Source organism: Lepidochelys kempii, chromosome 27, assembly GCF_965140285.1.
Source record: "Lepidochelys kempii isolate rLepKem1 chromosome 27, rLepKem1.hap1, whole genome shotgun sequence".
In the NCBI taxonomy this organism is placed as follows: Eukaryota; Metazoa; Chordata; order Testudines; family Cheloniidae; genus Lepidochelys; species Lepidochelys kempii.
The window spans coordinates 12,634,994-12,652,698 of NC_136406.1; the positions used below are offsets into that span (position 1 = coordinate 12,634,994).

Sequence of the window (17,705 nt, forward strand, 5' to 3'; positions counted from 1 at the left end):
TGATATTTCAGATAAGAAGTTTATACTTGAATATTTCCTTCTGATCTGTTAGAAAGGAGTTAGTCACGTTTTACACTGATACCTTGTTTACATTACACTCTAATACGTGCTGTTGCATTTCCACACGAAAAAGAACACTGTTACTGGTTGAGTGACCTAAAAGAATTGTGATTGTCTTGTGGTTGGCTTTTGTGTGTGTGTGTGTGTGTGTGTGTGCATTTAACGTAACAAATATGTATCCTAATTGTTTACAAAAGAGGTCTCATTTCATGCTGGAAGGAATTGAATTCTCATCTAAAAGCTCTCTTGGAGGTTTCTCTATACCCGTCCAACCACGACTGTGATTCCTTTATCGCTCTGTAAGATTTAACTTTTGGGGGGGGTGGGGGGTGGGAAGGGGGGAAATAAGGGTGGGAGAGGAGCGGGAGGGAGATAGGGAGGTGGGGGAGTAACTTTAGTACAAGTTGACTATATGGTGGGTATTGTAAAATGTGTCTGTGATTGTGTTTCTGTGGACGTTGACGCTTGTTTTGTTTCCAATGTTGCTTTTTGAGTATACGTTGAGATCTTCAATTGTTACTTTTCAAAGAATGATGAAGAAGATCAAAATAAACCTACCTTTTTTTTTTCGTGTGCACATTTGTATACCAAGCTACCAAAAGTCTTTCTAGGAATAACACAGTGTATGGTGGCAAGTTTTAATGACAAAAAAAAATGTAAAAGGAGAAAAAAGAAATATATTTCTGGTGATGTGTGAGCAGAACAATACAATTCTAATTTCATAGACAAGAAAACTGCTTGTACTTTTAGGAAAAGATTTTTATACTACTAGAGATTCGAGAGGGATATTTTTCATCTTCGGAGCCTGCGCCTGCTTTTCAGATTATCTGAAGATCAGAGGCAATAGCGGCGCTGTTCTGTACACTGCAATTTACACAAGTTTAGTTTTCTCCCATTTTTAAAAGAAAGGTTTCAGTCGACTAGAAACCAGATCTGAAAATGTTGAAGGCCAATCTTCAGATGCTTGTTAAGCCTCGACTTTCTCATGTAAAACTTTCCAACTTTAACTGCTGAAGAGCGTCAGTGTGTTAAATCTAACCTAAACTTCACATTGTATGGAAATTTTCCTTCTCAAAAGAAATTCAAAAAAACCAGGATTTCCCCCCATTTTGAGCTGAAAAAAAAAGGGGAAAGGATCATTGGGTTTACTTTCAAAATCATCTGAATTGAAAAGCAAGGATTGGGCCTGTTAAAGTTTGAGGTTCTGTATATTATATTTTGTTTTCTCTCTCTCTCTCTCTCTTCATTTAAAGAAGGACAAATGAATCTAAAGTCTAGTTTTAACGAACTGAATATACTGCCTAAATCTGGCATATGGTTCCATACTGATCCAAGACAGGCTTATCTAAACACTTACTATTTATAAACAAACAAACGATCAAATAATACCCATAACTTAATTCACTTGTTCAATCTACTGGAGTCTAGGATATAACATCTCTTTTCACTTTCCTTAGCATTGTGGTGATGAGCGGATATCTTTAAGGCAACAATGAAATAAGCTTTTTAAATATGGTAAAAAATGTTACTTCGTTTTAGTAGAGGATTTTGTTTTTTTAAAGAACAAATTGTTGGAAACCCTGTTTTCTGTTGCACAAGCCCAAATGTATTTTCCACAGATGTTTAATGCTCCAGAATAAAAATCGATTTTAGAACAACAATACCGATTTCTCATTGTGTTATACTGCTTCATCTAAAATTTTAGAAATATTTTCATTGTGTTTTCCTGAGTTCTATAGTGGCTCGTTAAGTGTATTATAAAGATCAATTTTTTGCCAGTGTAGGTGGGGGAAAAGTGTCCATAGAAGAAATGAAATTTATTCATTTCCAGTGTAGTAAGTGTTTCCTGGCTTCTACTCTAACCTACTCCGTTTCTAAATCAATTTTGCAAAGTATTTCTGAGACCTTCCTTCTTGGGTTAGATGCACCGTTATTTTAAATCTAGATAGGCTACAATGGCCATAAGGTGAGTGGGGAATTTTAAAAAATTCTTTGCAAACGAAATAAAATATTCCCACCTATGGTAGGAATGACCAGAATATATAACATAGGATTCCTTTTCCCCAGGGCTTGATCAGTAACTCCTGATTTAGAAGTCGTTTTACACTTTATGTCTCATGCAGAAACATAAGTGCCTGGAAAGTAAAACAAACAAAAAAAATTAGACCCTAAAGTTCAGATCAGCAGGAAACAATGAGAAATACAGTCAAGAGTCTCTTTCCCCTAATTTTGTTAACATAAAGAAAGAGTGCTCTAAAAGGCAACATTTTACTTTAAAAAGATGGGGGGGGGAAATCCTCTTTCTATGGGGTAGCCCAAAGAAAACAAAATAAGTTAAAAGATTTTTGGAGCTTACTGGAGAAAGAGAGGAAGGGAAGTAACTTGTCATAAAAAAATACGTGCAGTGTGCTGCAATAAAAGAATATGACCGCTATAAAACTTTACAGGGTATAAATTTCTGAAGGTTAAAGAACTAAACGGCTGTAAAGCAAACAGTGCAAGAAAACTTTCAGGAGCTCCTAAATTACTACAATGACTTGAGGATGTGGGGAAACCCAACACGTAAATACTCTTCTTTCAGCCTCAATCACATACAAAGTTTTTGTTTAAGGGATTTTTTAAAGGGGTGGAGGTGGGGGGAAGGGAGTATGTTAATTTATTCTTCTTTATTCTTTTCTTGCAGATGCCGTGAAAATCCAGCACTCTGGATGCTTCCCTTTGTTCTTTCTTTCTTAGCAATTCCAGGCTGCCAGAATCCCGAGCCATAAACTCACAACAACAACAACACACATACACACACACACACACATACACAGAAGTTCTGGCGAGACGTCTGGGCTTGGGAAGCTCTTTATCTGTTTACAGCCCTAGCCTTCCCCCTCCAGAGGAGAATGCCCAATTGTTTAGTCTCGGAATTGGAAACAATAGTGGTTTTCAGAAGCAAACCCGTTTTCCCTGCTTTATTGCTACTAAAAAGACTGGATGGTAGGAATAGTTTGCAGAAAACTCTGGGGCTTGCTTTTACTTTTTTATAACCACCTATCCGCAAAATGTCAAGAACGGTTTCCCGATTTCCATGCTTCACCCCTCCCTCAACAAATAAGTTTTCTCTCTCCCCCCACCCTCCCCGCGCCTCCATCCCTCCACCTTTCCCCTACTCTGTTTTTATTGGATTCATCTGTTTGTGTGGCTAGGGGGATTTTTAATTCGGATGGTCGCTAGATGGCGATGTTGCTCCATGTTAAAAATCGCAGACGAGCCTGTTCCTCAGCATTAAGGCTATTTAATAACACCTTGATTTCATTAGAAACAACAAACTGGGTATTGCAGAAGAGTATGAATAATCCTGAGAGATAAAATATAGGGTTAATTATAGCTACTTTGCCGATTTTACAGGCCACATCTATTTTTTCCTGCGTGTGTAAATTATATGAGATTCAAAAGAAGGTAAATCTGGGAATCCGGATGCTAGCAGGATTTGGGATGAAACACGCATCTGTTTTAAACGTCCATCTGAAAAACTGCTATTTTGTCTTCTACGCCGTTAGTTCGGTTTGTTATACGCCAACATTTTAATTATGCTAAAATCTAAGATTTACATGTTCAGAAATGAAAAAGAATGAATCAAAGATTTCGCGGGGAGGGGGGAGCGTGTTTTTTGCTTTTAAAAATGCTTGTACAGTCCTTTCTCATTTGTTTATTTAAAATTGTTTACACTCATAGACACCAAATAATGTCTCCATAACACATGTTTTACGGCTCTTGAAGCACTGTGTATGCTTGTATTTTTGCCCAGCGGTTCCATTACATTGCTGATTGCTTGCTCAACTGGCGTCCATAGGTATTTAAGAAAATATAAGAAAGGAGCCTAACCACAGTATAAAGTTAATCAAAAATAGTAAATTTACCGTGCTGAAATACTTAGAAAGATTCCACTGGTCTAGCAACAACAACGATATAAAGTTTTGTATCTGGAAATTCATTTTCATTCTGATCTTTCCCCCCTCCAAATTATGAATCAATAATTGTTAAAATATAGTCACACACATATAGGTAAGGAAGAAGCAAAACAAGGCAATACAATAATACAATTTTAACATAAGATTTCTTTTAAACTTTTGTATCAAAACATTCTCTGGATAAATGCTTCTCTTCACAGATACAACAAATGTATGACTTTTCAGTATATAATTTTCTGGAACGGAATATAACAAAATTAAAAGGATACACCACTGAAAGCAATAGTTTCCCATGCAGAATTTAATATGTTGTTTACAAATCTAAAATTTAAATAGCTCTAAATTGTATTTAAATATGCTAAAAACCCAAATACATATTTAAACAGAAATACCTGTAAAATTAATAGAAGTCCATTTTATACACTCAATAAAATGCAAAATAATGAAAAGTTATGGTTTCCGTAGTATGCTTTTTTTCTATGTTATTTCTTAATAAATCTTTCCTCTACTGGGTATTTATAAATTATCCTCTCTCTCTCTCTCTCTTTTTCTTTTTCTTATAATAGAAACATTTTCCTTTCATCAGGAATCACTAGTACAGTATATGAATGATTTAAGGTCAGCCATTGATTTCTGATGCATTGATGAGTTAGTACCACATGATGACCATAAAATTCTACTGCACTTGATAGAAATGCTAACTTCCAAGAACAACTGAATTGTCTCCTTCTCTGTCTCTCTCTATACCAACATCTGAGTTTATAATATGTTTTATTTTATATAAATCTATACAGACACACAAGAACGTAAGTTCCTTTCTGAAAATACTTTTGTCTTTTTATTTGGTTTTTATTTGTTTGTTTGTTACTGAAAGTAATCATCCTAATTTTTCTAAAAACACACACACACACAAAACCCTGAGATGTTTTGCTGTTTACTCAGGTGAACCATTTCTGTATCTATCTATCTATCTATCTATCTATCTATCTATCTATCTATCTATCTATCTATCTATCTATCTATCTATCTATCTATCTATGATAAAAACAATCTGTACTCAATCTATAGTAAAATTGTCTAGAAAAATAAAATCTTAACTTATCTTTTAGGGGAGAAGAAAATCTTAATTTTGCTTCTGCAAACACTCCAACATCAATAATTACTTCAAAAGGATTTTGGAATAGGATGAAATGATCCCTATGAAAAATAGAGGAAAAGAAATACTAAGGATGGTTTAAAACTTTTATTCTCTGATCCTAACTTTCTTTCTTTCTTTCTTTCTTTCTTTCTTTCTTTCTTTCTTTCTTTCTTTCTTTCTTTCTTTCTTTCTTTCTTTCTTTCTTTCTTTCTTTCTTTCTTTCTTTCTTTCTTTCGTAAAATGTTTCTGCTGTCCGTCTTTAATGTAGGTTTTTAAGCAAAACAATAGAAAGAGTGACTCTCTAGCAGGAACATTTTTAACTTTTTCTTATTAGCGTTTTGGAAGCAGATGATTGAAAATTGTCCCCCAGTTTGAGGTTGGGCACGAAATAATGTTTTATTCACCTTTTGTGTGTAAGTATAAGGTAGTTGGATGGAACGGAAAGCAATTTATGTGTAGGCAGGGAGGAAAGAAAGATACAGAAGTGTCTCTTTACGTCCCATTGAAGGTTGAAAGATTGAAAAATATAGCTGGAAGTATATAGGGGGTGTAAGGAGAGAGGGTGTTAGGGACACTGAGAAGCGTTTAAGTTGGGAGGGTTTTGTGTAGTTATTATCTGAAATATGTTACAGAAATATTTGCTGACTGCCATAAATGAATTTCAAAATCTACCCCCTGTGTGTTTATATTGTGGAAAACTGCAGTGTTGGCATGTTAGGGGTAACTTTGCTCGGCTGTTACCAAATGTCAATAAAATACAAAGTCTTGCTACCTCATTCCCCCCCATCCCACCCCCTCTTCTTCCCAGCTTCCGTAAGCACCATGTTAAAAAAAAATTAAAAGTTGAAGTTGGAGGGGAGTGGAGATGGGGGAACCAGCATCAGTTAATGTCCATAAAGGTTCTGGTTTGGATGTGATAAGCGAAACAATTCTTTAGGTTGCCATCATGCCCAGCGACATCTTTAACAAATCCTCTCCGGTGGGAGGGAGGGGGAGATGGGATGGGGGGGGGGGTAGCGGGGAGCCACAAAAAGTCAATGTTGTATATGAAAAAACTGTCATCATTTTAATTCAATATTGACACCCCAACATCTTGCAATAATGAGAAAGGTTCCAATCGAAACCTCTGTTTTATAGCAGTAGAGGAAGGAACTCATAAAACCCTACCAGCTTTTATGTAGTGCGGTATAAACAACAACAACATCCCTGGCTTTATGGCGTTTTATAGTTGGTTAAACAGTTTACAGCCTTTTGGGGGGGCTATTACAAACGCAATTCCCTTCATGGGATAGTTAAACCTTTATCAATAATAAGGAAATTGATCATTAAAATGTTAAATATGACTACCTCGTTTGTTTTAAAATATGTTTAGGATAAGAAGCTGTATGATTTGATAACTTGTATTAAAATACCAATTACATTTATAGGACCTTTTAAAACTGGTAGCAATTAAATCCTGTTCTTTTACAGTTTTCCAAAGCGACCCTGACATTTAAAAAGGCTAAAACTGCCTCGTTAAAATTTTGAAATTAACGACTGAGCGCGCCTCTCTTTGATTTTCCAGCACTCCCCAAAAATCAATCTTTTGGGTGGTCTAGGTATTTGATTTGTTGTGAGGCGAGAGATATCTCATTAATGTAGGTAGTTAAACATATTTAATCCGTATATTCACCCCACCTCTCTCCCTCTCTCTCTCTCGCTCTCTCTCTCTCCCTCCCTCTCTGGCTTTTCCTTCTTTATTCCCTCACACTCTTCTTTTCACAATCATGCAGTGCAGAGTCCGTGTGGAGTAAGGAGAAGCCAATAGGATGAGGTTTTGGTAATAGATGCAAATGATCATGAAAAGACACTGCAAAATATGAAACAACTCATTTGCGCCGAAGTAAATCACTGAAAACTGTTTATGAACTGGCATCTCTTCTTGGAAATGTAAAGCGAGAACTCTATAAGTGGCGATTTTTTTAGGGGGGGGGGAGCAGGAATTCAATATCATGCAGGCTTAGAGTTTTGATTATATCCTCCTTTTATATTCCTGGAAATCACAAACTGTTGTTGCTTAGCATCTTAGCTCTTTCTGCGCTAATAGATTCCCGTGGTTTTTTTTTTTTTAAAAAAATTAAAATGAGCTCTTATTTTGTCAATTCACTGTTCTCCAAATACAAAACCGGGGACTCTCTGCGCCCCAACTACTATGACTGTGGCTTTGCTCAGGATCTTGGAGGTAGACCCACAGTTGTGTATGGACCCAGCACGGGTGGTACCTTCCAGCATCCGACCCAAATTCAGGAGTTCTACCACGGAGCATCCTCTCTCTCCAGCTCCCCTTACCAACAGAATCCCTGCGCTGTAGCGTGCCATGGGGACCCAAGCAACTTCTATGGATACGACCCATTGCAAAGACAGAGCCTGTTCAGTGCCCAGGAATCGGACTTGGTGCAGTACACGGATTGCAAGCTAGCTTCCAGCGGCCTGGGGGAAGAGGCGGAGAATTCAGAGCAGAGTCCTTCTCCGACACAGCTTTTCCCTTGGATGCGACCGCAAGGTGAGGCGAAATAGAAAGGGCAGAGAGGAGGCATTTCCTGAGCCCATAAAGTATCCCCTTTCCACAGTGACTTTTTACTGCTTTATGGGGGTAAACTTTTGCACTTGTAAATTGCTTTATAGTTTAATTACCCTGAAGGAGACCTTTTTCTTCTCCTTGTGGAGAGCTGGGCTTTCAATGTGGGGCGCTTCCCCTAAAGTTTATTGCACTTTTATAGCCTGAAAGCGCCTTCATTTGAGGGTGTTTTTGTGTTTTGTTTTGTTCTGGTTTTGGTTTTCGCCCGGGGTCTAGCTATACACTGTGCTTTGACTACAAAGGAGTGGGGAGAGATTTTTTTTTTTTTTTGCAAGTGAACCCATTTTTGCTAGCCCCGCTCTGGGAGAGTGGGTTGTGTGATTTTTCCACCCCCACACGCTTTCCTTGAGAGTTATCCCCCCCCCCACACACCTTTGTAATGTTATAGAAGAGTAGGGTCTGTCTCTGTGTTTGTTTCCTGCCTTTGCTTCTGTGTCTCCTCTCTCCTTTCCTCCCCCCCCCCCCTTCGCTTTCTATTCCGGAGCCTGGTTTATGTATCTTTCAACCTCCTTCTCTTCTCCCCCAACCTTTGCCACCCCCCAGCAGCCGCTGGACGCAGACGGGGGAGGCAGACCTACAGCCGCTACCAAACCCTGGAGCTGGAGAAGGAATTTCTCTTTAATCCCTACCTGACCCGCAAACGGAGGATCGAGGTGTCGCACGCCCTGGGACTGACAGAAAGGCAGGTCAAAATCTGGTTCCAGAACAGAAGGATGAAATGGAAAAAGGAAAACAACAAAGACAAGTTTCCCAGCAGCAAATGCGAGCAGGAAGAACTGGAAAAACAGAAAATGGAAAGAGCCCAGGAGGTGGATGAGGAAGGGGACGGACAGAAGGGGGACAAGAAATAAGATTTTTAAGAACTGAGAGGCAAGCACTAAGGGTCTGATGGGATCCTGACTCTTACATTAATGGCAGTTAATGTAAGGGGGGGGAGGGGAAACAATGCATAGAAAAGAGGGGGGAAACCCTTTTATTGCTGTAAAACAATATAGCTGTAAGCACCCACTTTCCCTGATTGTCCTTTGGTACAATGAACAGTATGCAAAAGAGATCCGGAGGTCTTTCTAGCCTTTCGCCAGTTATTAACTAGTGGTAGTGTATCGCAATAGCTTATGTAAAACATGACTGTGAATTTTCTCTCTCTCTCTCGCTCTCTTCTTTGCTGGGGGGTTGGTTAACTCTGCTTTCAATGCTATAGGAGTTTATGTGAAATTATATTGTGCACTTTTGAACCCTCCTCCTTTTTGTTGTGGTTAACTGTATGTACTGGAGGTAGCTATTGAAACGGACATCCCGACAACATGAAACTGCCTATTTATGCTGTAGTTATCTCTCCTACTCTGTCTCTCCCTCTCTTTTATGATTATTATTTCGTCACTTTCCTTGCTTCTGTTCTTGGGGTTTGGTTTGGGGGTTTGTTTGTTTTTTTTTTGTTTGTTTGTTTTGTTTTGTTTTTTTACAATTTTGTGTCTCTTCCAAAAGGCTTTTCTTCTTCTTCTTCTTCTTCTCCTCCTCTCTCCTTTAGTTAGCATGCGCACAGTGGAGCAAGTTGTAAAGTGATCCTTAGGTTTACTGTGAAAAAGAATGTATACTGTATACGTGAATTACTTTATGGGGGAACTAATGATATATTTTGTTGTTCTTTCATCACTTTGTTCTATTGTCTAAACCTGGAAGCGGCGGAAGAAAGTTACAATAAAGTTTACAAGCGAGAATCCCGTGACATCATTCTTTTACTCTGCTTCATTTCCTCCAGGACTACTTTGATAGAAAGGAAATAAAAGTCAATTGTGTCAGAATTGCAGACCTTGCAGTCAAAGGAGTGCTTACCCTGTAGCGAGACTGAAGAGTTTAGGTTGCTATTAAGGCTGGAGGAGGCAGAGGCTGAATTGGCTCGCAGGGTTTTTCTTCTTTGGAAGTGTGTGGGGCGGGGGGATGGATTGTTTTGCTGTTGTTTTTTAACAGTTCATATATGTTGACAGATTAGGTGGCTGTGTGGAAATCCTTCCTCAAGGTAAATATTTCTTTCATTGCTTACTCCCAGTTTCCCCAAGATGAATCCCAATCACTCAGAAATGAATCACTCCCCCCCCATCCCCTAATCTGTTTGCAGAATTGTCAGTTATGCAATTGAGTGGCTGACATGCTAACCCTTCCTGCTTTGCCTGATATCTTCCACCATGTAACTACTGAAGTGTGTGTGCTTGAGGTTTATTTTCCCTTTCAACAGAACCTTGGAAAGGCGGAACAGCGAAAATCTGAGATGCAGATCAATCATTATCCTCTCATTTCTCAGTAAGGCTTTGATTTAAAAACGAGAAGGGGAGAGAGAGAGAGAGAGACAGGTTACTTTTTGGAAGATCTCCCTGCTTCCCCAGCAGAAAGCTAAGCAGCCAGCTGGTAACGCTTTACTTATAGTTGTAATTGGCTGCCCTAGAACCGCTGACAAGCTAAACAAGGGATCTGTATAGTCTTTATTTTTCGCAACAAGGAAAGCAAATGCCAGCTCAATGCGCAGCTCAACGCCCGTGGCACGAGAATGAATTAAATATACGGCCGAATAGCTCTTTTTATTTTTTTTTTACAAAAACCCTAAAGTATTAGGTATCAATGAGGCATTTGTCTTTTCGGGGCTACAGATAAGGGGGTGGGGGGAAGGGTGTACAGGCTCCTGAAAAACTACGACAAAGACAGTGGAAATCTTATGGGGCGAAGGAAGGAATTTTAGACAGAATCAATAAAGGAATAAAGAGAGCCCCGTTCATTTATTTCTCCCAGCAAAGAGAGAGAGAGAAAGATGCTGTTTTATAACCAAAGTGTTTCTAGCCTCCCTCCCCCCCCCCTTCGTCTCAGTTGAAAACTGATTACAGGTTGCTTATCGACTCCAGCACAATTCCGCCCCATTCTCGCATAGATCTTGGAGGGTTTATATCACATCCATTATTTATCATATTTTATAAATCCAGCCATACTCTAGTTCTTTTTTTTTTTTTCCACATTACCAGGAGCCAGTGGGGAAGCTGGCTGCTGATTGGAGCGGGCAAAATCACGTGCCCCGGAGTCACATGGTCAGGGAGGAAAAAGGGGGTCCTTTTTGGTGTAAATCTGGACTCTAATTCCGTAATATATCACGGTACCTCGTAAAACCGACACTAAAACGTCCCGGCCTACAAATCACCCGGCCAAATTATGAGTTCATTGTATTATGCGAATGCTTTATTTTCTAAATATCAAGCCGCAAGTTCAGTTTTCCCATCCGGCGTCTTTCCTGAGCAAACTTCGTGCGCTTTTGCCTCCAATACCCAGCGAACGGGGTATGGATCCGGTTCCAGCGCCTCGTTTGCTACCAGCATGCCTGGGCTCTACGCCAATGGGAGTAGCATGCACCCCCAAACCTCCAGCATGTATTCCACCAGCTACGGCCTGGAAACCAGTTCTTTCAACATGCACTGTTCTCCGTTTGAGCAAAACCTCTCGATGATGTGCCCGGGAGACGCCTCCAAGCAGACTTGCAGCAAAACGGATCAGAGGGACTCAGACTTGCAAAGCGAGAGCAACTTCCGGATCTATCCCTGGATGAGGAGTACAGGTAAGTCAAAAGCCTCCTTAAAGAAAGTCGCCGGGGGGGGATGTAAATTATTTTATGGCGTGCGGGAGGGGTGGGGGGGGGAAATGAGGGGAGGGGAGGGGGGAATTGTCCCCAACTCCTTTTATGACGTTTCGCCGAAAAGGAAACGCTCTTTCGCTCTCTCTCTGCCTTCGAGAGGGAGAGAGAGACACCCCCCACCCCACCCCCATAAACCCATCCTTTTAGCTTTAAATATTTATTAGAGCGGCTGGTGCTGCGTGTATGCGATGCAAAAGGCAGTTTGTCTTAGCGAGGAAAGGCAGGGCTGCAAAATCATAACCATTAGCTAATTGTCCCCATACTTAACTCTATTTTTTTAAAATGTTTTTGTTTGCTTGTTCCTAAAGAAACTCCGTACAGGCGGCTCGCAGGGTTTTTTTTTTTTTTTTAAATAAAATTAATTAATTAATTTTGCTGGCTTGTTTAAGATTGCTAGAGCGCTAATTACCAGACCCTTAGCATAACGTCCCAGACAGCGCAATTAAGCCCTGAATGTGACCATTCGTCTAATAGAAACGGCAACACATAATTCCAGTTTGCAATTCAATCCCTGCTTTCAAAATTGTGAAATTGCGGAAGGGGAACAAATAAATAAATAAAGAGATGCGGGTCTCGTGTAAATAACGCAGCGGCTAGAATCACTGATTAATCAGGGTCGGCGTGTTTATGCTTTTTCATGGCCTATTGGAGAAGCTCTGGATAAGGTGCTGATCAGCGGTAATGGACCCTGCATTGGACTTATTAGACAAAGTGCCTACACCAGGTTCCAAAAGTTGTTAGACCCACATGATGCTGTCAGAGTGATGAACAAACGCTGGCCGTGGAACTGTGGGTTCTGTTTCCTCGCCACAAGATAAGGGGAGAGGGACATGATCTCATGAAGTGAAGCTGCCTACTTAGCATATGTATTTAAAATACAAATCTGTCTAATGCACCCATCCCGGCTGGCATACGTATATTTCATTCACAAACACGCGTCCTCTCAGCATATTAGTGTCAATTAACATTTAATAAATATCCTTATTCATTGCAAGAGATAGTGTTCTGCCATACCCTTGGTTTCCCAATAAACTGAATTCATTTCAATAATTAAGAAATGCACTGGTTATAAGGCGTGAAAACGCTGGCCTGTCTCTCTCTCTCTCTCTCTCTCTTTTTGTTGGACGAAATCATTTCTAATTCTTATCTGGTCTTTCTGAGACCACTACCTAGCAAACTGAAATATTAATATCTCGTTTTCACTCTAAAGGCAGGTTTTTAAAGAAGGATTGCTGCCGCATTGAAAGCAGTGTGGAACATGTGAGCTCATTTCGATGCTACTAAAAGCTCTGACTTTCCTATGATTTGCCAGATTGCAACTTGATAGCCTCCTGAGTGATGAGTTAACTTTAAGCCAGATAGTTTGAACGTGTCTTGGTAGGAAACTTCAGGGGAGAACAAACTCCTGCCCAATGTATGTGCCAGTTGAAGGAAACCCAATGCAGGCGATTGAGCAAGCAAGAGTTTACCCTATACTTATTTGTGGTCAGTATTTTCCATTACCTGCTCCATAATTCATTCACTTTTACAGCTGATGTATCAAAGACCAAATATTTCTGGTTGTGAACACTTCATCTCTGCCTTTCGATTTAAGGATTCCCCACTCCTTCTTTCTAAAATGTGCCACAGGATAACAACAAGGCTAGGGAGGATTTTGAAGTCGTGCGAATATGCTGGATTCCTGCGAAGACAAGCCCTCCAAGAGGCATATTTTGTGGTTTGCAGTGCCTAAAACTAAAACACTACCTGCTCCTAGAGATCCCCCACCACCACCACTTTTGCCCACCGTGTAATTGCGTTTGTGGAATTTCATCTGCGATGGGAAGATAGTATAGCAATTCCCCATTCAGCAACAGTTTATGGCTCTTTCCTCAACAGATTTTACAACCCACATTCCACAGAATTGCACATTTTACTTCCTTGCCCCTTTTACAGCTCGCCTGGCCGTTTTCCTTTTCCTTTCTTTAATAAGTCTTTTCTTCCTTACCTCCCCCCCCCCCCAAAAAAAAAGTCCACTGGAATGTTTTGGATGGATGTCGAGGGCTTGTATTGGCCATCCTGGGTATCAACTGAATAGAAACCACAAACATCATGATGCTGCATAATTATTTCCAATTGAATTCCAGCAAATGGCACGAAAATGTGCTCTGGTTTCATTCCAGTCCCCTTTCACAGACAACTAAATAGTTGCGGGTAATGCCGGATGACTGCCGAGTCTTTGTTTCAGCCTGTTCCCATGTAGATAAAAATATCCTCTTCAAAAACCTCTGGTTATGCAGCCCCATCTTTCTGACAGATTTTTAAAAAAATACCCCACTTTCATCTGGGGAAGTAACATTATCCATGTCAACCACTGCCTGCCCCTTGCCAGTAGACCAGAGCAATGTAATATAGAAAATATTCCGTTAAATAATTAAGACCATTGCGCAGCTTACAAACAGGGCTAAATGATGACAGCTTTAACAGAGGACAAATAATTGAAATGGTATATTTAGCAGAGGCTTCTATCTAGCTATGGAAAGTATTTATTAATGTATTTATTCCCTGGTTAATGGGAAATTTCTTAGGTTAAAAAATAAAAACAAATGCTTTAATATGAAAGTGGTAGCAAACTTGTTGAAGTTCTCTCCCACACAAACACAATCTGAAAATAGGTAACACTTCCCCCCGCTCCCCAGATAAGAAAAATAATTAAATATGCGATGGGTGTGTGTGTGTGTTCTATTAGAATGTTATATTCTTCCAAAAATACAAGGATCGGATTCTAAGTTGTCAGCGCTCTTTTGAGGAAACAACTGGGGATCTGCCGTTGGTGTATTACATAGCTAGGCTATTATGGACAATATCTGGAATATGTTTAAAGAAAAAAACAACCAAACAACCAAACAAACAAAAAGGCAACCCAACAGCTACCCAGAGTTCATTTGATTCTAATTTATTGTTTCACAGGGACTGACAGGAAAAGAGGACGTCAGACCTACACCAGGTACCAAACCCTGGAGCTGGAGAAAGAATTCCACTATAACCGCTATTTGACCAGAAGAAGACGCATCGAAATCGCTCATGCTTTGTGCCTGACAGAGAGGCAGATCAAAATCTGGTTCCAGAACAGACGCATGAAGTGGAAAAAAGAAAATAAAACCGCATGCACCAGTTCAAATAGCCAGGAAAAACCAGACGCTGAAGATGATGAAGAAGAATGAAAGGGATGGGTTTGGGTGAAGGGGACTTTAGTCCAGAAAGCTAATCCAGGAAACGTGAAACCTAAACATAAAGGACTATATATATATATATATATATATATAAAATAAATGAAATCAAAATAAAAACAAGCCTAAGAATGGTGCATTCTGTTTCCTGATACTGAAAAAAAAAATACTACCTATGTTAGTCTCTTTTTTTTTTTTGTACAATAGAATGGATAATAATATCTACCTATTAAATGTGGCTTTAGAGTCAGATAGACACATTTTTCTATGTGAGTCTTCATACAGTACAAGTATTTGTAAATCTCCCTGTTTGTATTTCCTTGTGTACTTTTTTGGTATGAAGTAATGTGGCCGTGTTAGCACCTTTAATTAGAAAATGTGATCTGAAAGTATGAAGGGAAATTATACATAGCGTATATAGTACTCTGTACATAATATGAATTATGATGATCGCTTGTTCTGTTGTAACCTCTGTGGTTCTTTTCTGGTTGCGATGTTGTTTTTGTCTGTGTATATTTTTACCTGGACCACTTCCTTGTTCAAGTCATTAGAAAAAATGAATTAATATTGTGCTGAGTAAAGCGGTGTATATCAAGGTAGACGATTATTTAATAGCAGCGAGTTTCTTTTTCCTGGTTTGTGATTATTATTCTTCAAAATAATAATAATAAAAACACCCACCAATAGTCTAAAACTGTGTTCAGTTCATTGCACTTTTCTTATGTGTTTGCATTATTAGAATTCAGTTGTTTATTTCTGGATATAAAGAAAATATCCCCTTTAATTTCCCCTGATACGTCATCTTATTCGGACCAGATAATTTTCAGCATAACAGTCGTATTTAACATTTTAATGACATTTCTACAAATGTTAAGACTTTAAAACATTTAGCGAAATAAAACTCATAGTCGGGTATAAAAAAACAATTGCCAAGAATATGGATTTGCAGATTTCACTCTTTTCCCTTCCTCCAAATATCTTCAGAGATTATTCTACTGGGAAAAAAGACGGGAAAGGTAAAAGCAGAGAAGCAAGAAACAATAAAAAAAAAACCCTATTTCTATATTATATATTGATTCTTGTGACTAATCTGACCCTTTCCCTAGGACACAAGATATTTTGCTATGGTTTGGGGTTTGTTGTTCCCCCCTTTCGATTGCTTTATCGTGGATTGTAAGTATTTCATTAGCACGGCATAATGTTTAACATCAAAACACACATAAAATAAATGAAACCAATTAAACTCAGGAAAATCAACAATGCAAAACAACGGTAACTAATTTTAAGCACTTGCGAGCATCTCTCTCTCTCTCTCTCTCTCTCTCCCTCTTTTTAACATTTCCAGTGTACGCAATAAAGGAACGTATTCTTCAAGTAGGAGATGTACGCAGTTCTAGAAATGTGTGTGTAATAGGAATACGAATATAGCAGACCGCGTGGAATTAGGTGTAGCTGTTAAATGGCTTCTTTCTTTCTTTCTTTCTCACGGAAGCTGAAAACATTTAATAAAATATCTTTCTTTCATTTTACCCCCAATACACAACACTTGATTTCCACTTATTAATACAGTGGGATGCCGAAATAAGAATATTAAAGCTTTTAGATAAAATAATGTAACACATTACTAAAAAAAAAATCACGGTGTTAGGCCACTTACTATATGGATCATATATTATGGCGTTTACACAGAAATCCCACTTGATCAGAGAATAAAAGGTGAAAACTAAATGTTCCCTTATCAAATCCCCCCATTGTCATGTGTTTTCATACACACTCTTTCCAGAGCGAAAACTGGGTTCCAGAAAATTCCTATTGCTCGTGAAAGGTGTCTTGCTGTATTGGGCCAGATCTATTGTCCCTGGGACATGTACCTCTACAGCGACGGGCATCTCTGAATTAAGGATTTTTTTAAAAAATCTTTATTATGCTCAATCTATTGAAGCACATCTTATCAGCGTAGTAGCAAATCTTACAGCCCGCCCGTGATTTCCACACACGAAAATTACCTAGTGTCAGGATTTCCAATTAACGTTCTGAGTGCGTGGTGTGTTGGATCCTAAATACGTAGTGACACATAAATACATAGGGTTAGATTACGTTCTAGATACAGACAGCATTTCTCTTTCAATATATTTGCATTTCTCTATTTCCAAATTCTCCGACGCCCGCAATGGTTCATTTTCTGTTTTAGCAGAAGGATTCACAATTACACAGCTAAATAAGGTTAAAATAAAACCCGCTGCTTGAACATCGCCTGTCCTTTAAAAATCTTTTTTTAGCCTTCTGTGTAAGGTCTGATTCTGGCACCTCCATTAAATCCCCCACCAGGGAAAAAAAGAAAAAAAAAGATCTTTGCATATTCTTATATTTTTGTTTAAAAAATAAAAGATGGCGTCTAAGAAAAAGACTGCCGGTAAAGCAGTCATGAAGAAATGCAATAAATTCCTTGTTGTTTTATGAAAATTTACAACTTTGTGATAGAACTTTATGAGTGGCTGGGTTCTGGGATTGGCCAGAGCCGGTCATGTGGACTGCTAACCGTGAACATGAACTTTTTATGATTTCCCATGTGGTTATATTGCACCATTCTTTTGGCCGCTGTACCTTGGGTCGGATCAGTGTCCTCTATAGGGCTCTTGCTTCTTTACATTGTTTTACTTTCGTGTATAAACTCGAAAGGGCTAAAAGGGGGAGGAGGTGGTGGAGGGGGGTAAACACAAGACACACGCACTCTCACCCCCCAAAAGAGAGCGAGAGAGACTTAAAAGGTTTTTTTATTTTAATTCCTGTGTTAATTTGCCTGCTGATTTTGGAGTCTCAGTAGTAATGGAGGGGAAGTGGAGATTCTGTACCGAGTGGAGGCTGATATTTTTCAAGGAGGGAAGTTACTCCATTTTCTGTGCAAATGACAGCAATGCAAGAAGCTATCACAAGTCAGAGAGACAATCGACGGCTATCAGGTTGGGACAATATTTGTCAGCTAAAAGATAAACAAACGCTACTTGCTTAAAAAAAAAAACTTATACCACAGAAATGGACGTCAAAAGGTAAG

General features: G+C 39.1%; 4 protein-coding genes across 11 annotated transcripts in view; all 4 read left to right on the top strand.

Moving 5' to 3' along the window:
- The window catches only part of HOXB9 (homeobox B9), a 20,931-nt gene extending 20,556 nt beyond the window's left edge, over positions 1–375 (top strand). For all 5 annotated transcript variants that reach the window (XM_078850706.1, XM_073325741.2, XM_078850708.1 and 2 more), the window contains one exon: positions 1–375. This exon is cut by the window's left edge and continues 1,326 nt beyond it. The gene's annotated coding sequence lies outside the window, so the exon portion shown is untranslated.
- Positions 376–7,002: 6,627 nt separating this feature from the next.
- On the top strand, positions 7,003–9,781 carry HOXB8 (homeobox B8). 2 transcript variants are annotated; one of them, XM_073325963.2, is made up of 2 exons: positions 7,003–7,699; positions 8,318–9,781. In XM_073325963.2, the coding sequence occupies exons 1-2, from the start codon at positions 7,279–7,281 to the stop codon at positions 8,623–8,625; spliced, it is 729 nt and encodes a 242-aa protein (XP_073182064.1). In that variant the 5' UTR covers positions 7,003–7,278; the 3' UTR covers positions 8,626–9,781. The 2 variants fall into 2 exon arrangements, with proteins under 2 accessions (XP_073182064.1, XP_073182065.1); XM_073325964.2 differs by having other exon boundaries at positions 8,321–9,781.
- Positions 9,782–9,802: 21 nt separating this feature from the next.
- Positions 9,803–14,761, top strand: HOXB7 (homeobox B7). The gene is made up of 2 exons (XM_073325965.2): positions 9,803–11,366; positions 14,394–14,761. Exons 1-2 carry the CDS (start codon positions 10,967–10,969, stop codon positions 14,645–14,647), a joined length of 654 nt encoding a protein of 217 aa, XP_073182066.1. The 5' UTR covers positions 9,803–10,966; the 3' UTR covers positions 14,648–14,761.
- Positions 14,762–17,611: 2,850 nt separating this feature from the next.
- The window catches only part of HOXB3 (homeobox B3), a 58,976-nt gene continuing 58,882 nt past the window's right edge, over positions 17,612–17,705 (top strand). For all 3 annotated transcript variants that reach the window (XM_078850758.1, XM_078850757.1, XM_073325531.2), the window contains exon 1: positions 17,612–17,700. The gene's annotated coding sequence lies outside the window, so the exon portion shown is untranslated. The remainder of the gene's footprint in view (positions 17,701–17,705) is intronic.